Source organism: Anabrus simplex, chromosome 1 (genome assembly GCF_040414725.1).
Source record: "Anabrus simplex isolate iqAnaSimp1 chromosome 1, ASM4041472v1, whole genome shotgun sequence".
Lineage (NCBI taxonomy): Eukaryota > Metazoa > Arthropoda > Insecta > Orthoptera > Tettigoniidae > Anabrus > Anabrus simplex.
Window position 1 is genome coordinate 686,535,009 of NC_090265.1, and position 21,307 is coordinate 686,556,315.

Consider the following 21,307-nt stretch of genomic DNA (forward strand, 5'->3'; position numbering starts at 1 on the left):
AAATCAAAGATCAACATTGTGGACATAGAAAGGAGTGTGTTGAATAAGATATCAGAACATCTGCAAAAGTTGCTAAATGATCTGAAGATTAATATCACAAATGAAATAGGGAAGGAAATTCACAATGCGATCGGAAAAGAATTTGAAACACTTAGTAGATATACAGTTACAAATTACAGAGAACCAGCGCTGAATGTGCCCAATAAGGTCAACCCGGTAGATATTGATATGATACCGGACACAAATTCAAAAGAGATGATGTCACGTAAAGAATCTGAAGAAATGAAACGACATAAAGCAACGCGCACGGCCGATCATAACCTTAAACCAAAGAGGGCCTTGGAATTAACAAATGTGTCTACCCAAAGGATCCAGGGAAATATAGGTGGTAGAGAAGAACTCCCCCATTGCAGTAAAGATACCGCACCATTAATAAGATCCGAACAACAGTCTTCTGATAACGCAGAATGGGTCGAAGCCGTCAAAAACAGACGGAGATCTTTTACAACATCAATAAAAACTCCAACCTTCATTGGAACAAAGCGGAATGATTTAGAAAATGAGAAAGATAAAAAGAACATGGAACTTCGTGCGGCCCCCCGAAGAGCATGGCTCTACATAGGCAGATTGGACCAAAATACTTCAGTAGAGATGATAAAGAATCACTTGAAGAACTTGAAAGTAGAGGAGGTAATAGAATGTGAACAACTCCAAACAAAAGGAAAACTTAAATCATATAAAGTGGTTATCCCTCTCAACGACCTTGGAAAGGTCACCGATCCGGAACTCTGGCCAGAATACGCCGTAGTGAGAAGATATCGTCTTTTTCGACAACAGGGAAAAGAAGAAAAATATAACGCTCAATTTCCTCCTCTGGAATGTGGAAGGGCTTAAAAACACTATGACTTTAGCTACGGGAAACCTCATCGACAAGCAAGACATTATTATCATGACTGAAACATTCGCGACCACCGAAATCAACATACCTGGATTCTACTCAGAGCAAGTACTCGCCATACAAGGGCAACGAGGCAGACCCGTGAGTGGTATTGCCTGCTTCTTTAAACCCGTTGTTGGAAAACTGTCATGCACTTATAGAGATAAGAACATTATAATAATGGAATCCAACAAATTATCGGTAATAGGATTATATATCGACCCCTCCTCAGCAATGGAAGATGTATTATATATCCTCTTGACTGCTCTATCGAAGGTGAATCAAGAAAATAATACAATCATTGCTGGAGACTTATATTGCAGGATAGACAACAATGAATATCGAGGTCATGAATTGCTTCAAACGTTGGAGGAAGAAGGATTCACCCTCGTCAACAGGAAATCTGACAAGACGTACTTTGCCCACAATGGAAGCAGTACAATTGATGTTCTATTCTTCAAAGGTGCTGGACTTAAACTAATTGATTATAAGGTATGCTACTCATCTCCAGAGTCAATATTAAAGAAGCACTGTCCAGTCTCAGCGATCTTTCATCTGAACGTTCTTTCCCACCCATGGAATGCACAAACCGCCATGAAGCCTATAGCCCGAAAGCTTAATGAGAACGTCCTCCTGCAAAGCACCGATAAAATCATGGACTTAAACCACAACATAATGAAACATGAATTGGATACTGCAGCTTCTGTTTTAGAAGACATCTTCAGATCCGCCTTCATCACAATAACTCCACGAAAATCCAAAAAGTGGTTCAATGAGACCTGCTATTTGGAAAGAAAGCAAGTCCTGAAGGCTCTTCATGTGGCAAAAACAACACTGAATATAGAAGACTTAACTAACTACAGTCAGCTCAGAAGGAAATACAAAGAACTACTGAAGACTTCTAGAAACAAGTATATTGAACTTGAAGCAATGAAGATGGCTGACGAAGCCAAGAAGGACCCATTCAGGGCATTAAAACCACGTAAAGTTCCAACAACTGGCAAAATAGACATGAATACATGGGAAAAGCACTTCTCACGCATCCTAAACCAACAAAGATCCGTAACAGCCTATCCAAGAAAATACGTTGAAGCAGACAGGGGAGGCATCACCCTATTCTCACAAAAAGAAGTCTCTGACACTATACTCAAACTAAAAGATGGAAAAGCACCGGGCCCTGATGGCATTTTCAGTGAACACATCAAAGCTTCAATAAATGTATTACTTCCATCCATAACGAATCTCATGAACCTCTGCTTGTTACTAGGAGACATCCCCAAAGCATGGAAAACCTCCACATTGAAGGTCTTATACAAAGGAAAGGGTAACTTGCTTGATCCAAATTCCTATAGAGGGATTGCTCTGGAGAATAATTTGATGAAGATACTCACCAAGCTAATAACCACTCGACTGACGGAAGAAATCGAAGCCAAACTTCCGGATGAGCAATTTGGATTTAGAAGAGGAAGAAGTACTCTACACGCAATAAGAAATCTACTGGACGATATACATGACACCTTACGGCTACCAAAGGGTAAATTTCACACAGTGTTCATAGATTTCTCCAAGGCCTTCGATAATCTTAATAGAAACATCATATCGTCGAAACTAGATTATCTTGTAGAGGACAAGGCGCTCACTCTTTTGATCCATAACATGTTGATAAATAACACTGTCATCATCTCAGACAATATAACCTCATCGAGGGAGATCACGCAGACAAATGGCGTTCTACAGGGTGACCCTCTTAGTCCTTTATTGTTTAACGTAGCTACCTATGATGTGGTCCAAGCGATAAAAGAGGTGACAAACGAAGTAACCACGTATTTATATGCCGATGATATGGTTCTAGGATCACACGATGTTAAAGAGCTACAAAAAGCACTGGATGCACTGGAGAAGTGGGCAGATATAAATGAATTGCAGGTAAACATCGAAAAGACTGTCTACATGATTTTCAGGAAGGGTGGACGAACATCCTCAAGTGACAAAGTGACGTACAAAGCAGAAACATTAAACGACGTGAACAGTTTTAAATATCTGGGCTTGACGATGCAGACGACAGCAAACTCCTTTAGACTTCATATTAGACTACGTGCTGCGGCAGCTATGAAAGCGATATTTGACATCAAGAATCTAAACAGACTATCTCTCAAGACGGCCATTACCCTGTTTGACGCAAAAATAATCCCTATTTTAACATATGGGCTGGAAATCATTTGGGATAAGCTAACAAAGAATGACCTACACATTCTAGAAAAAGTCAAAGCCCGATTCTTAAAGACAACCCTGTGTGTGTCTAGATTCACTAGATCAAGACTGGTTTATGAACTCGCAAAGGAGCCTTTCCTAATTGAAGACTTGAGATTCAAGCTTGCTCTACCTTATACAGACCAATGGAAGAAACTCCTGGACGAAAGAGTGGCCAAAAGGAATGATATTTGTCCCGAATTCTATACGACTGAAGCAATGACGAACAGAACATGGACCAATACAAACCAGGACCTCCGACATTTTATCAATTCTATGGCAATTCATGGATACCACTACAAACTCTGCAAAACCAGGATCTTTCATGAACCGGACGAGAGTTGTGTGTGTAAACTGTGTAATTTGACTTGTTCTCGTTACCATGTCGTGGAGTGCTCTAAGAGAAATAGGCCTATAATTGACTTATGTTTAAATGACATGTAATCGCTTTATATACACAAATTGTGTGCTATTAAATTATATATAAAACAACCCACTGGACGTAGTGCGCTGCGCAGAGTCCAAGAACAAACAAAGAAGAAGAAGAAGAATAAGCGTGTTCTCCGTACCTCAAGACTTGCGACGGGTGAAATAAAGAAGAACAAAATTTCTCCCCAAGAAAAGACGAGGAAGTAGAAAATGGCCCTGCTATCGAGAAAGTTTCTCTCTTCATACGGAAGACAGCTTATAAGGTTATGAGGATTTTTTAATGTAAAAAACGTAGATACTGTTTCTTGGCTGAAACATTCAGGAAATAGAAATATTACTGGTTTAATGTAGTTGAATGCAAGGTTTACATTTTATTAGCTGTGATGGATCGTGTACTGTTCAGATGTTTTTCCACTACCGAAGTATTGTCAACATCAATTTCGGAAACGTTTGCTGTTTATGCTCTTTTTTACGGTAGGCCTATATTTTGTATAGTCTTGTTCAAGGAGAAACTGGAAGAAGGGGCGTTTAACGAGAAGACCTGGAAAGCACGTAATAAACATTTGTGGCACTGATTAAACAATTGCGTCTTTCGTCCAGTTAGTACATTTGCTCGAAAGTATGTTGTTAGGTTAACATAGTTTTCCGCTATAAGTGAATGATATAACCTATTTTTTTTCTCTCCAGTCAAGTTTAGTTTATGGCTCCGCGAGAATTAAGTTACTGAAGGGGAGAGGTTAGGTATTGAGCCAGTGGAATGAGAACATGTGTTGATAGTTTGGAGTGATGTAATTTTTCAATAGTACAAATTTAAAGCAAATATGTTTTTATAAAGCTTACTGGAACAATGCTAAAATGTCTACCCGGCTATATCGTATATTTATATAGAAGTGCTTTCTCACTTAATTTCAGTTGTTATTCCACATACGGTAATATTGAATTTTGGTTTTATAGATATTTCTCTTCCTCACTGAACTAGGTCCTAATTTTTGTTATTCAGACTTATTTTAAGACATATCACCTCATAGAATGCAGTTGGAACATTATGAAGATGACCTTTATTTTTTTGGTTTGTGACATTACTTGCTACTTTTCATGTGATTTCAGATTGTGTGATATTCTCATTCGGTAATAGCTTCTGTATTAATCAAAAACCTGTAAGTTCTTATATGTATACCTGTGATTAAAATAAAATTTTAACTATGGAATTAAATTTACTGAGCTTGTTCATAATAATTTAGATTTAACCCACGAGTGGTCGCTATATGAGATTTTCTCTCACATTATTTTGTATTGTTAGTTTACTTCTCAGTGATGCAAGGGAAGTGACTGTTCCCTCTTCTAGCTGAGTTAATAACTGTTGTGAGTAAGGCGATTCAAATGTGAGGAGTAAGCATCCCCTCCTCTAGTCGGAGCAAAGATTCGTATGAGTTTTATCACCCTGTGTGAGGGGTTCTATCATCACGCGACCAGTCACGTTGGTGTTATGTTGAAGTTGAGAGGGGAAACTTTATCCTGTTGTAGGTGTTAGTATTTGATGTAAGTTGCGCGCAGATCGTTCTCCATTTGCAGTTACTGATAAACGAGTCTTCAAAAATTATGAGTCGAGGAATAATGCTGGGTAATAAACATTGTTACAAACTCCAGGTAACTCGTATGTTAGAAGACCTATTGTAGTTTATTCTTGCATTCGAATTGCATCTGTCGGAAAGTTTTGTATTAATAACAATGTTATTGGTTTTACATCTCAACAACTACTTGTTACAGTTTTTGCAGATGCCGAGTTGCCGGAATTTTGTCCCACGTGAGTTCATTTACATGCCAGTCAATTTACAGCTAACATATCTGAGCACCTTCAAATACCACTGGACTGGGCCAGGTTTGAACCTGCCAACTTGGGCTCAGAGAGCCAGCGGCTTAACCGTCTGAGCCATTCAGCCCGGCACTCATATGAATATTATGTACTGACATGTGACTGAACTAATGACCAATTTCCATTGAGTAGTAACTTGTTTCTCTAATATACGGCATATCATATAATTTTTTAAATCTAAAATTTATAAAACAGGCTTTGCATTTCTTTTCAGTGATTCGTTTTACTCTTAATGTCCTGCAGAATTTTGGAAGATATATTTATTTTAAATGAGGTTTAATGTGGGAGAAATCTCACTAGTATGAAGGACACAAGTATTAATTTCTTCTTAATTCACAAGATGAAAAAGCATAAGATTTAAGGACGCCTAAATGTTCTAAGAACACAAACAGAATATTTTAGCCAGATCTCAAGTAAAGTTCATGAGTTCATTAACAGAGTCTCGTTCATTTTTTATATTTAAGAGACAGTGTTATCTTCAAGATTTTAGACTATTAACGTTTTTAGCTTAAAGAAAAATCTTTTAAAGACTATAATAGATTAAATTGAATATGTACGTAACAGTAAGTTTTTTTAGATCCATAGCTAAGATACATACATGAACATTGTAATTAAGATTGTCAAAGAATTTGGTAAAATAACATATGTTTGTAAAGTAGTATAAATTATTTCAAAAGTTCAAGGTCTAGATCCTATGAATCTAGAGTAACTATAGTGGCTGATGATGCTCAGAACAAGAGCAAAACATGTACCATGTATAACAATTTATTAAGGATGTAATCCTAACTAAGCTAATTATGCATTGAATAGGTGGATTGTAATAAACCATTGTATTTTTACATCGTAATTGATCTTCAGTACGGTTTCTAGGATGAGAATAGTTACTTGTAATTGTGTACCGTAACCGGTGATAAGACTGAATCTAGTTAGTGGTAGACTGTCAGGTGCAGGAAGGAAAATGGTGGTGGAGATTATTTTAACAACTAGGCAACCATCCCCTCTTAATTATAATCAGACATAAAAATGTAAGGGGTGCAGTTCTTTGAAGAATGAAAGTATCAGCAAAAGAACAAGGGGAATGAAGAGCTTGAAAATTAAGATTCCCTAGGCTGCAGGAGCTTAATACCATAGGGGTTGGAACAGAACAAGAATTGACAAATGTATTTCAGATATGAATGATGAAAGGTGGGTGGGGTCCTTGCACAAGTAAGTTGAAGTAATGCCAGGCTCAGATAGGAGCCTCATGGCACTCCCAAGTTGAGAACCCATGTGTTTCCCGATTTAGAGGATCAAGTGGATGTATACTGTGCCCCCATTTGTAGGGCTATTAAAGGGAGAAACTGAAGAACAAGATAATGTCTGGTTTCGGACCATGTAGCCTTGATGCTTTAATGATCATGACCACCAGAAAGGTTTGGTAAATACATCTTTAAAAAAAATTAAAGGCAGTGGTATTGATATTTCAGTGGGAGTTTGTACCTATGTAGTGACATGTTTGGATGAGACATTGTGAAATTTTGCAATTTAAAGGAAAGGGTGCTTGGATCAAACAAGAAGTGTAAATCCAATGAAGTTAATTCATTGGAGTCAGTAAGGGTTTATCATCATAATATAGTAAATTTTGTGCATTTCTGTCTTTAATATTATGGCAGATACAGTGAGAAATACTAGGGTAGTTTGTGTCATTTTGCTGCACGCTCATAACAGCCTGTCCTGAAAACAAGTTTGTAGTTGGTTGTCTTCTCTCAGGAGATACACAGCAATAGTGTCTTCATGTAGAAATGGCTTGGCTCTACATCCCAAGAGTTTGCTTGTCAAACAGTAATGACATGTGTAGCCTTGGTATGAATAGTGACTTTCTTTTGGTCCAGCTTATTCTCTATATGCACATTTCAACTACTTTTCTGTACTATTCTTCTTTCCCATTTACCAGTTCCAAAAGTTTGCTATTTGCTTTACGTCGCACCGACACAGATAGGTCTTATTGAGACGATGGGACAGGAACGGACTAGGAATGGGAAGGAAGCGGCCGTGGCATTAATTAGGGTACAATCCCAGCATTTGCCTGGTGTGAAAATGGGAAACCACGAAAAACCATCTTCAGGGCTGCCGACAGTGGGATTTGAACGCACTATCTCCTGGATGTGAGCTCACAGCTGTGCGCCCCTAACCGCACGACCAATTCGCCCGGTACCAGTTTCCAGTTCCATTAAGTAAGCGTTAACCATGTAACAGTCAAGAGAGACTTTAATTATAATACAATAGTAGGCCTAATTATTATCAGACATTTCGTATTATCCATCAGTAATAATAATAGTGGCGTGTGGTTTCCGAAGAGGCCTGGTGCAGGTCTTTTGCATTGATAGTGACGCCGTATAGGCGACCTGCGCGTCTATGAAGAGGGGGCCCTAGCTATGATGAAGACGGCACATACACCCAGCCCTCAAGCCATCAGAATTAAGCACTCAAGGTTAAAATCCCTGACCTGGCTGGGAATCGAACCTGGGACCGTCCGGACCAAAGGCCAGCACGCTAACCATGGAGCCGGACATCAGTGATGATGGAAGATTTGTTTTTTTTGTTTTTGATAGGGACTGTAGTCATTAGGATACCCTTTATGTAGCATACTGGTCATCACACATTGAAGAAATTAACTGAACTTTTATCAAGTTCTTGCTAATGCTGTTGATTGTAAACAATAATGCATCATAAAGCCTTTTGACAGCCAGCATGCATGTATGCAAAATCTGCATGTATACAAAGTTCAAAGTTTGTCTGATTTTTATAGGTCCATTCCACATTTGGCCTTTCTTTAATTTTTCAGACTGTTTGAAAACCATCATCATCAAATCAGCATGCCAGGTGTGGAAATGGCTATTTTTGTTGAAAGCAATCCCTCTCTTTTTCCTCTATTTCTTTTTTTCCTTTTTTTTTTCTATTTGCTTTACGTCGCACCGACACAGATAGGTCTTATGGCGACGATGAGACAGGAAAGGCCTAGGAATGGGAAGGAAGCGGTCATGGCCTTACTTAAGGTACGACCCCAGCATTTGCCTGGTGTGAAAATAGGAAACCACGGAAAACCATCTTCAGGGCTGCAGACAGTGGGGTTCGAAACCACTATTTCCCGGATGCAAGCTCACAGCTGCGAGCCCCTAACTGCACGGCCAACTTGCCCGGTTCTATTGTTTCTTGCTATGCCAAAGTCTGTCAAGGTGAACTCCCTTAGCCCTTAGTAGTATCCTACTTCATCTACAGTACCTAATCCGCCAAATGCACTGTTCCAAGGGTCTCGTACTCCACCGAAGCTGTCTTTAAGGACTTCACCATAACCTTGGCTGGGGGCTTGTACAAGGTGTTACCAGCCAGGCCAGTAGAACCGTGTTTTTTTTAAAGAGGTTTTACTCCTCTATCACTTGTCCTTGTCCTGGCTTGTGACGGAGAGAGACTAAAAATTTAAATTGTTAAAACGTAATGCTAAGCAACTTTTAACAAGATGAACTTCTGAAATTTTAGAATGATGTTGACTTGGCCAAGGTAACTTAAGTGCCAAGTGTATCACAATTGTCTGTATACGAGGCATATTTTTTAAGTAAGTACCATTTTGATATAGAAAAAAAAGTAATGCCATTTTTTAAACAATTCTTTTTTACATGTAAGCCTATACCTTAAACTACTACTCAGCGAAAGTTCCAAGCATATTAAGGCACCTGTTATATCGTGAAACCAGCTTCTGAATTCCATCCTTGTAGAAATGTGCCAGCCTCTGCAGCAGAGTCGTTTTTAGGTTGTCGGTGTGGCACTAACCTCCTAAATTCTTTTTCAAGTGCAGGAACAAGTGGTAGCCACTAGGTGCTAGGTCAGGACTATACGGAGGATGATCAAATTATTCCCAACAAAATGAAGTGATGAGATCTTCAGTTCGATAAGCTGTGTGAGGTCACACAGTCATAAAGCAAGGAATCCCCCTTGAGAGCATGCCACGCAATTTGTTTTGGATTGCACGATGGAGTTTATGTAAGGCCTCACAGTAAATCTTGGCATTTAATGCATCACTCCGGTGCAAAATATCCACAAGCAACATACCCTGCATGTATCAAAACACAGTGCACATGAGTTTGCAGCTGAAATAGTTTGTTTGCACTTCACTTTCTTGGGTGATGTTGAGTGTGTCCATTCCATGGATTGCTATTTTGATTCCGGCTTAACATAAGCCATCCACGTTTCGTCATCAGTGACAATTCGACTTAGGAATGCATCACCTTCATTACCGTACTGCCCAAGGAAAGTCAAAGCACTGCCTACATGGTTGGTTTTGTGCACCTCTGTCGGCATCTTCGGTACCCACTGTGAGCACATCTGATAATCTAAGTGTGCTGACACAATTTCATAAAGAACTCTCCTTAAAATTTCAAGCAACTCGTAACCTAATTACTAAACCATAAAACATCTTATATCTCTAACCTTTGCATCAACTTTTTGCACCAAGTCTTCAGTAACTATGCTTCTCGTCGCAAATATTAGTACGGCCTTCTCTAAATGCTCTAACCCATTTTTTTACCATTTCTTCCCTCATAGTTCCATACACTTCAATAATCTGCCAATGAATTTCAACAGCTTTCAAGTCTTGCATTTAGAAAACGAATCGCATCGCTTACTTCACACTTGGCAGGACCGTTAATTGTCAGAGGCATTTTCAATACTCACAAACAAATGCAAATGCTTCCATAATGGCATTTTTTGGCTAGACTACAGATGCCCTTAATGATGACCGAAGCACTGCAGCAGTCATATTTAAAACGGTCCTTGCTTCAAAATCATGCTTCGTACATCATAAATGGCAAGACCTGAAATATTTCAATATTGAGTGATTTTTGATTATTGATGTTTCGGTTCTGACATGATAAGTTGCAAGAACGATCACTGAAAATTACATGTGTTTATCTCATATCACACTTTTATTATGGCCATTTTTTGTTGCCTTCTCAACAGTTGTTGTTTGTGTCCCTGGAAATACAACTAAGAATTTTTATCTCAGGAGACACTGACAATGAAATAATTTCAAACACTAAAATGATCCTACTGACAGTTTCCTCAGAACCAAGCATGGTGACTGCTGTGACATAGTTTGAGTTTGAACCCCACCATTTCAATATACATGGTCCTTTATTGGAAACTAGCAGTTACCTGTGGCTTCTCTTGCATGGATTTCGTAATTTGATAAAAGTTATCGTTCCTCGGCATTGTACTAAGACATCTAAAAATCTCTAAAGTATAAAAAACTCATTAAAAACTTGAGTTTCATTTACCCCAGAAACTCTTTGTAAACTACATTTGTGGTATTGCCTTTTGGGACTAAGATGATCATGCGACATAGAACTGTACACATTGAGAACGTCTTTTTGCTAGTTGCTTTACGTCGCACCAACACAGATAGGTCTTATCGCGACGATGGGATAGGAAAGGCCTAGGAGTTGGAAGGAAGCGGCTGTGGCCTTAATTAAGGAACAGCCCCAGGATTTGCCTGGTGATAAAATGGAAAACCACAGAAAACCATCTTCAGGGCTGCCGACAGTGGGATTCGAACCTTCTATCTCCCGGATGCAAGCTCACAGCTGCGTGCCCCGGACGGCCAACTCTCCCGGTATCTTCATGTTTTGAGATATAAGTATCCCCATAAAAAGAATTCAACCCCTTTATCAGCCCTTTCTCCACCCCTACTTAAATGGATTTTCCGAAAGAAAAAAAAAGACATTTCTTTATTTTTAAAGGGGTCATCACATACCAAGTTTCCTGTCTGTAACATGTTAAGTTTTTGACATACACTGTAGCTATTCCAGTACTCATTTTAAAAATTCACCTGCATTTTCAATTCTTTTCAGCCCCTTAAGTGGTTTTCCGAAAACAAAACAAATATGTGTTTCTTTTAAAGGAGATTTCAAATACCAGTTTTCATGGTTGTAACATCTTCAGTTTTTGAGATATAAGTATACTCATAAAAAGTTCAAGTTCTTCGTCAGTTGTTTTTACCCCCTCCCCTTTAAGTGAATTTTCTGAAGAAAAAAAATGTGTTTATTTATAAAGGAGCTTCCAAATACCAATTATGACTAACATCTTCAGTTTTTGAGGTATTTGTATCCTCATGAAAGGAATTAAACTCCTATTTCTACCCCCACCCCCCACCCCCCTGAAAATGAGTGTTTTTTACTTTTAAGGGAGATTCCAAGTACCTCTTTACACGTCTGTAACATCTTTAGTTTTTTTTAAGATATAAGTATCCTCATACAAATAATTCAACTAATGTTTCAATCCTTTCATCCCCCCTTAAGTGGATTTTGCAAAAACAAAAGAATAAGTATTTCTTTCTTTTTAAAGGAGACTGCAAATACCAAATTTTATGTCTGTAACATGTTCAGTTTTTGAGATATCAGTATCCTAATAAAAATAATTCAACCTCCTTTTCAGTCCCTTTTACCCCCACATTAAGTGGCTTTTCCAAAAACAAACAATACCTGTTTTATTATTTGTAAAATATTAAAAATACCAATTTTCACATCCGTAAAATGTTATAGTGTTTTTTCAGAAAACGAAATAATACATGTTCCTTTAATTTTGAAAGAGATTACAAATACCACTTCATGTCTCAGGGATTATGTGTACCAATTTTGGTTGCCAGCTATTCCCAAACGTACACGCATAATCTCGCTGCTGTAAAATCCTGGAGCTGACGTTGCCATGGTTACGGCAGTTCACTTCTTTATCCGATTCCTAGAGCAGGGGTAGTGTGGTGCCAACATCTCCATAACGGTTGGTTTTAGGGCCTTAAAACATGCTTTTTTGGCCCATAGGGCTTACCGATTTGTGTTCTTTGCATCAAGGGGCTTAAAGTGAACTTTGTCTCGTCGTTATATGACAAATTCGATATTTCGCCTGTATTAGCCTATTATTTGTATATATATCCCCCGCCCCTCGAATTATTATATGTATTGAATTATTCCTGCAACATTGTCTTTCTCTTATATGTTTTAGTAATGGTTAGCGTTCTGGCATTTGGTCATATAGAGGTCCCAGGTTCGATTCCCGGCAGGATCGGGAATTTTATCCATCATTGGTTAATTTCGCTGGCCAGGGGGCTGGATGTATGTGTCGTTTTCATAATTTCATCTTCATCACGACACGTAGGTCGCCTACGGGCGTCAAATCAAAAGACCTACACCTGGCAAGCCAAACATGTCCTCAGACACTCTCGGCACTAAAAAGCCATACGTCATTTCAGTTATCACATAATCTGTTTAATTTTTATGTGGCTGAAGATGGCCACTAAGTGGCTGAAACTTGTTCCAAGTCTTATGTAATATCATATACTTGATAGCTTATAATTATATTAGCCTATTATTTTTATATCTCTCCCGTTGCCCCCTCCCCTCAAATTGTTTTGAAAATAGTGTATCTTTCTATTAGTGAAAGAATTTTTAGAATCGATCCAGTAGTTTCTGAGATTACCCTCCAGATATAAACAAACTCACAAAATTCGCACTCTCTCTTTATTATATTAGTATATATTTTCTGGCTCATTCTTGGTTGTCAGCATTTCCCCTTAGTGTGCCAATTTGGGCTCATCAGCTGGTAACTAGCACACCTACCAAGACGCATGGCTAGTGCATGTAGTGGAGGCCACTGTGGAGACTACTTGGAGCTTCAGGCAGTGCCAATGCGTTATGAGAAACTTGGTCTCATTTACAAAATTGTTGCCTGCTAGGCTATCAGATGGTATAGATAGTAGCCTCCACTATATGCACTAGCCATGCGTCTTGGTAAGTGTGCTAGTCACTAACTGATGAACCCAAATTGGCACAATGGGGCAGAATGCTGGCAACCAAGAATGAGTTAGCTGGAATATTTATAACTTCCATTTATATTGGAATTATGAATTTACTCATTCCGGGCAAGTATTTCAGGTTCTCTATGGAAATCAATATATAACTTGAACCCTTCCGTTGGCCACTCTGAAGATAGTTTTCTGTGGTTTTCTGTTTTCACACTAGGGAAATGCTGAGGCTGTAACTTAATCAAGTCCACAGTAACTTCCTTCCCAATCTTTTTGTTCATTGCGTCCGGCTCCATGGCTAAATTGTTAGCGTGCTGGCCTTTGGTCACAGGGGTCTTGGGTTCGATACCCGGCAGGGTCGGGAATTTTAATCATCATTGGTTAATTTCCCTGGGGCTGGGTGTATGTGTCGTCTTCATTATCATTTCATCCTCATCACGACGTGCAGGTCGCCTACGGGAGTCAAATCAAAAGACCTGCACCTGGCTAGCCGAACATGTCCTCGGACACTCCCGGCACTAAAAGCCATACGCCATTTCATTTTTCTTTGTTCCTTGCATTGTCAAAACCCTTTGATGTGGTGTTGCAACATTAAACCACTAACAAAAAATTATAAGTCAGTGATAGGCGTATCATTAATGACAGTTACAGTACATTCTGCTAATTTACTGTATAATTTTGATGCTCTCACTTCTTTGCATTATTGGTTCAAAGGTGATTGTTTCCATTTTAAACAAGATACTGAACATGAGTGAAATTGTTCAAAAGGTGGCACCAGACTATGGCATTGTGTGTGTGTTACAGTAGAGGATTAGGAAAAACAATGTAGAAATTAAGAAGTGGTGTTCTGACAGTAACAAATGGAGCCCTAAAAGGAGAGAAGAAAATATATGGAAGTGTGAAAAAAGAACAGCACTATTTGTTTATTCACTCAAAACTGGGACAAAAATATACAATTGTCTGGTGTCATCCTACAAAACAGGCCATAAATTTCCAGAAGATTTTCAATGAAAGGAGTTCTGATTTTATAGCCAATGTTGGATGACTTGTTTGCTGGGAAAGAAATGTGGCATTGGGTAGCTGAACATTTGTGCAGGAAAAGTTTCAGAAAAATTTGAAGAGATTTTTGTATTTTAAAAAAATAATTGAAAACATGAATTTTTTCTGAAGGATTGTGCTGCAGCCCAAGCCAAAAACCTGGATACAAATGTAAGGAAAGCATAGCAATTCTTAAATGCAATAGTGTTAAAGCGAAGTTACTGGTGATAGGTAAAGCAAAGATCTCTATAGTATTTTAAAACATTTCTGTCAATGATCTTCCACTGTGTTATACATACCAGAAGGCTGTTTGGATGTAAGCTGATGCCTTTAACACATTGGAGATGCCGCTCGTAGAAACTACGGGTGTGTTATTTCATTGCTGCTGACGGAGCTCGGAGGATTACGGGCACGTTTTCACTGTAGCTAAAAAATAGTAGCTGCCGTTTCAGCGAGCTGTGACTTCACTAGGATACTGTTGAATGCTTCTATTAGCGTAAGATGTACTAGTTGTGAACGTAAGTCGGGAGATCTTCCTTCAAGGCATTGATAACTCGGCCACTTTCCTATACAAACTGGGGTTGCATTATTGTTGACTCTCAGCCGTGAAATGGGCGGGAAAGTACGTATGGTACATGCAGACAGGAAGAGTGTGTGTTCGAGAGGCAGGCTTGTTTGTGTAATTCTTGTGAATATTTAGCATGTCTAATTCAAGTGTACAATATTTTGACAACGAATCCATAATGGATGTTCTTATGGAAGACACGAGTTCTGAAAAAGAGGATGAGGATAACAATTATGCACTAAGTAAACATGATGATTCTGGCGCTTCAGGCTAGATGTAGATAATGAGCTAATTTCAAATTGGTATGAAGTGTAACGTAGTTTTATACCGTTTCCTGAAGTGGGTTCTGAATACTGTTTTATACCGCTTCCTAAAAGTGTGGGTGTTTCCCGTGCACAGATGACAACCTGCAGTAACTCGATGCAATCCCGTCATCAAACAGCGAACATTGGGAAAGCAAATTACTGGTTGTAAACAAGGATACCGGAGCCAATTGACCAATTAGGTTAGAATCTGTATTAGTGTGTTTCTGTAGATGTGTTCACAATATTAGACAAATTTCAAAGTATTAACCGAAATAGCGTCCATAGCTGCGTCTGATTTTTTTCATTTGTAAAACTTATTATCTTCATAAATTTATATTTAAAAATTGTTGTACTATTATGGTAATTATGGTAATAATAAAAATGACTTTACCTAGCATTGAAAAAATTTCAAAAACCATTGAAAATCCTCCAATTTCTGGAGGGTAGCGCATTTAAATATGGTCGTCTCTAATGTGTTAAAAATGGGATCATTGCACATTTTGTTCCAGCTGTTGGAAAACACTTCCTGTGATAGACAGCACTTGAATAAACAACTTTTTCATTTATTTATTTTTTTCCTTCTGCTCAGTGTTACATTGTATTGCCAACTGGTGTACCAGGTTCATTGAAGAGAAAGTACTGTCAGAAATTTCTTTCATCCCTGATCAAAGGAAATCTATAATGGCAAAGACATTATTGACCAATTAAGAAAAATAAAGTTGGAACCAAGTTAGCATTGTAGATTGTGGATGACAGTCAAACTGAGATGTGACAAGAAGACACAGAAAATTGTTGTATATCATTCCTGGTTGTGAAGACACTACAACCCATATCATCAGTAACTTGTGTAAACAAAATTAACAGTTCGATTTGGCTGACACTGATATTAATCAAAATTGGTAATATTCAGTCTTTTCAATTTTAAAAAGCCAACGGTGTGACAACAGGCTCACATTTTTTGTATTCTAGCCAGTATACTTTAGACACACCACTACAAGGCTCCTTGGTAGTACAATTTGGTGAAAGTAACTGCACTCACTAGAAATGCCTACCTTGGCTTTTATTCTCAAAAATTAGGTTTCCTTTGGGGAACCATAATACCAGTATAGTTCGTCCATTATTGGACATTATACATTTTCCAGCTAACTCATTCCTGGTTGCCAGCATTTCGCCCCAGTGTGCTAAGTTGGGCTCATCAGTTGGTAAATAGCACACCTGCCAAGATACATGGCTAGTGCATACCATGGAGACCACTGCGTAGGCTAGTTGGAGCCACCGGCAGTGCCAATACATTATAAAGGGTACGGTATTATGAATTTACTCATTTGGGACAATTATTTCAGGTTTCCTATGGAAATCAACATCTACGGTATATCATCAGGGAACCATAAGTCGACCCTGAGGTCTAGGAGCAATGAGCAGTCCTGGCTCTTACCTGGAGGCCCCTCGTTTGATTCCCGGCCAGGCCAGGGATTTCTACCTTGAGGGCTGGTTTGCAGTCCAACTCGCCCTACATGAGAACAACTGAGTAGTGATGTGACAGATAATGAAACGGGTCTCAAAAAGGAGTAACAGCAGAGAGGATTAGTCGTGCTGACCATGCGTCTCCTTGTAATCTTAAGGCATTCGGGCTGAGCAGCATTTGCTTGGTTGGCCAAGGCCTGTCAAGAGCATCAACGTTGTGTGAAGCAGAAGAAAACGTTTGTGTGCAGCAAAAGGAGAAAAGGATTACTCACAGTGATGGGTTAAATGCACTAGAGATGGTGCCAGCGTATGTAGAGTAACAGAGAGAGGCGTGTGCATACAGACTTACTTATGTATCAGCCGTGTGTAATCTTGCTGCGAGGAAACCTGAATTATTGAGTAAACAAGCACTATTGGCAAGGTTTTTTTTTTTTTTTTTTTTTTCTTTTTTTCAAATTAAAGATCAGCATTTTGCCTGCTTTGCTTTTATTGGAATGGATATTACAATATTTATTTGAATATTGTTTTTATTTTTTACTTTAATAATAATCTTAAGTGCATCCAGTATTCAGGAGATAGTGGGTTCGAACCCCACTGTCGGCTGCCCTAAAGATGGTTTTCCATGGTTTCCCATTTTCACACCAGGCAAATGCTGGGGCTGTACCTTAATTAAGGTCACGGCCGCTTCCTTCCCATTCCTAACCCTGTCGTGTCTCATCATTGCCATAAGACCTATCTGTGTTGGTGCGTTGTAAAACAACTTGTAAAAAAATTATCATAATATTATCGTAGCTACGCATGCCTGGTGGCCATAGTCGTTGAAGGCGTTGAAGTCTAAATGGTCTGACACCGTGGTTAGCGGGTTTGAGTCCCGGTGGTCAAAAACATTTTCATCTTGAGAATGTTGGCTGGCAGGGTAGGGAACGTGGTGGCATACAATTTCTAATCACTAGATTGCATGCCAAAAGCCTGGATTTAATTCCAAACCTCTCCGCAGTGCTCATTTGGAGTGAGGGCATAGGACGCTGTACATGATTAGTCCGTCAGGTAGGGACGTAAAGCTTTGAGCAGACCTCTTGGTGTTATTCGACAGGAGTAGGCTGCGTTCTGACACTAGGTTTCACCCTCTCCCTACCTTATTATCGTCAACACATCATCCCACATCAAGATGTGTAGGTCGCCTGTGGACGTCAAATAGAGAGACCAGCACCAGGTGAGCCGAATATGTCCTCAGGCACTCCCTGCACTAAAAGCCATACGATAAATAAATAAACCATAGCTACCATGTGCAGCAATTTTGATTTGACATTTTCTAGACCAGACTTGTCCAGACTTTGTGCGCCAGATGCACAACTGCAGTGTATCAGCATGCCAACAAACACTGCGGTGTGCTGAGCCCTACCAGTTCACTTGAAATCACCTGGCACAGCTTGTAGATTATAGTGAGCACAACTACACAAAATGGCATAACTCATTGTATGGAAGTCTCATGATTATAAACTTCTTTGCTTTGCTTTTTCCAGCTCTGCATTAAATATCAGAACTTTATAAATTACACATAATTTATACACCTATCATTCATGGGAAACAGTTCATTTTTGTAAAAATAGTCTCTTTAATGGGTGCTTACGTTTTGTGTTCAATTACATTATATACACTAAGAGTGTTGTATACTGTAATACTCCCAATGTTTCCTGTTTGCAGTTGTTTCTATATTGGGAACAAGAGTTCATAAAACCACCGATCACATAACAGTGGTGGAGGTGGTCATTTGTGAGAGTTGCTCATAATCTGTGATTGAGCCATAATGCTAATAGAAGATGTAAGTAGAACTAAGCAAGGAGAGCATGTTTGCAACCTCATTAAGGAATTTCCCTTAAAACACCTACAAAATAAGAGTTGTTGAAACTGTTTTGTAGCCTGGTATTGATCCAACTACAAGGTGTGCGGAACGTCTTCATTTGACACATAAACTAAACAGGGCGGGACTCAGAGGGTCCATTTGTCTCCATTTGTCTGGATTATTTCTTTTGAGGTCGATATACCATCACATACTTCCACTTTGTTGTAGGCCAAAATGTTCCTTATTATCCATGTGAATCCATGGTCCTCCATTAACACATGTTCTAGTTTCTGAACAAGCTTTGATCCGTTCAATAAGTCGAAGGCCTTTGTGAAGTCTACGAATACCCCCCCCACCTCGGCATGACAGCCCTTGAAGGGCCTTGGCCTACCAAGCGACCGCTGCTCAGCTCAAAGGCCTGCAGTTTACGAGGTGTCTTGTGGTCAGCACAACGAATCCTCTTGGCTGTTATTCTTGGCTTTCTAGACCGGGGCCGCCATCTCACCGTCAGATAGCTCCTCAATTCTAATCACGTAGGCTGAGTGGACCTCGAACCAGCCCTCAGGTCCAGGTAAAAATCCCTGACCTGGCCGGGAATCGAACGTGGGGTCTCCAGGTAAGAGGCAGGCACGCTACCCCTACACCACGGGGCCGGCTGAAGTCTACGAATACTGTGTGAAATATTCCTTTGGGATGTCTTAAGTGCTTCCTCTGTTTCGTTTAATAAATTACTTATGGCATGCAAGGTGTACCTTCCTTTCCTGAACTCGAATTGCTGTTCAGGGATCATTGGATCTAGTGCCGGTGTGAGTCTCTTGAGGATTGGGTTTGTAAAGACTTTGAAAATGTTATGCTCCAGGGCGATACCATGGTATGAGTTTGGGTTGTTGCTTTCACCTTTACCTTTGTAGATGACTTTTATCGTGGATTTCCTCCATTCATCAGGTATTTCCCCTGATGATAGGCATCTATTGAACAGGTCTCTCCATAGCTCACTTAGTGTTTCTGTTGAGCCTTTTAGCATCTCATTGTAGATCCCATCTGGGCCGGTCGCCTTCCTGTCTTTTGTCTCCTTTATTGTTGCTCTCACTTCCTCTGTTGTGAATTGTGAGCCTTGGCTAATTCCTGTGTGGTGAGTAGTGTTGTATGCAGTTTGCGATTGTGCTAGGTTCAGGATCTGTGAGAAGTGCTTTTCTCCATACTTCCATTTGTATTTCCGCTTGTTTTCTATTGGACTTTCTCTCTCCTGGTGGCTACAAAAGGGTCTTTAAGCGCTTCTTCTGCCTCCCTAAGGGCTTGATTTTCTATATATAGTGCTTTTTTCGCTTTCAGCATGGCTTTGTACTCTTCATGTTTGACTGTGTATTTTTCCAGAATGGTCCTTTCTTTATGTAGTTTGGCCTCATGTAGGGCTCGCAGAACTTTGTTGCACAGAAGATGGCATCATGTATCGAACTATGGTTTTACTGTCCTTTGTATGACTGGGATGGTTGCGGTTTTTAAGGCTTCTTGTATTGTTACCAGTGCACGGTTTATGTTGTTGGCTTTTAGATTCGCTTCATGTATTGCTTGAGTGTTGTTGTTTAAGGAATTAATGTCTATCTTTCTGGAAGTTCTTTTGGTTGTTTTGTTCAGTGCTTTTTCTTTGGGTTCTTTGAGTGTGATGGTCGTCCTGATAGGTATATATTTGGTAAGTGGTGTAGTGGATGCTGTCCAAAGACCACTTTGATTCCTTATGGAGATCGATCACACTTGTGCCGTTATGAGCGACGTAGGTTATTTCGTTTGATTTGTTGATCAGGGTGTATCCTTCTTCGTATAGCATATTCAGCATTGTCTTTGTTTTATTGCTGGGCTTGTCGATTCTACAATTGAAATCTCCCGCCAGGATGATGTTCTTGCCTGACTTTGTTCGGGCAATGGTCTCGGGTATTATCTCTATTGTGTCTTCTAAAGAGGAGCCGTACGTGATATATAATCCTATTATTGTTAATTTTGAAATTTTCATTATTACCAAGTTGTCTTTCTTAATTATTTTATTGACTGAGGATGTGCAGAATATGGAGACCCCTCCCTCTGGTCTGCCTCTTAGCTTCAGTTTTGCAAGTGAATGGATTGAGTAGTGGTTCACAAGACTGAGTGGTTCTGTCAAGAAAGTTTCAGTGGCTACTATGATGTCACTCTCTGAACAGATGTCTTTAGGTGCTTTGTTGAATGTGCGTTTTAGGTCTTCTACATTCCACAGTAGGTTGTCTAGAGTTTTATCAGACTTACCCTCTTGGGTAGATTTTTCTATGTGGTTATTGCCTTCGAAATCGAAAGGTACGGTAGATTACCCTGTTTGGCCAGAGATCAGCATGCATAATTGAATTTCTTTCTTCCATCGGTAAACCAATTTTGAAGGCCTTACTTGTGCCACGTGAGGGTAGTTGTTCACATCCGATGATCTTGGTGATTCCGTTTGATGTTAGGTGTTCTTTTATGTCCTTTTCCATTGTGTCGGAGTTTAGTCTCCCAACAAATATCCAAGCAGTCTGCAGTGCTGCTCTCAGCTTTCCTATCTCGGGGCCTCCGGTGCCATGCTGCAGGGGTCTTTTCTGCACTTCGTAATATTTACTCGATTCTGCACGTGTTGGGATATCATGGTTGATCCTCTTTACGGTATTACGGGTAGGCTGGGCCAGCCTTTGTTTGATTGTGCCCATGTTGCATCCATTAGTTGGTCGCCACTGTGTCCTGTTAATGTTTCAGTGGAGTTGATTGGTGGTCTGTTCT

General features: G+C 39.6%; 1 protein-coding gene across 1 annotated transcript in view; it reads left to right on the top strand.

Moving 5' to 3' along the window:
* The first annotated feature begins 3,745 nt into the window (after nt 1-3,745).
* The window catches only part of shop (shopper), a 134,711-nt gene continuing 117,149 nt past the window's right edge, over nt 3,746-21,307 (top strand). The window contains exon 1 of the mRNA XM_067135910.2: nt 3,746-3,879. Coding sequence (XP_066992011.1) covers nt 3,827-3,879 — 53 coding nt within the window. The 5' untranslated portion in view covers nt 3,746-3,826. The remainder of the gene's footprint in view (nt 3,880-21,307) is intronic.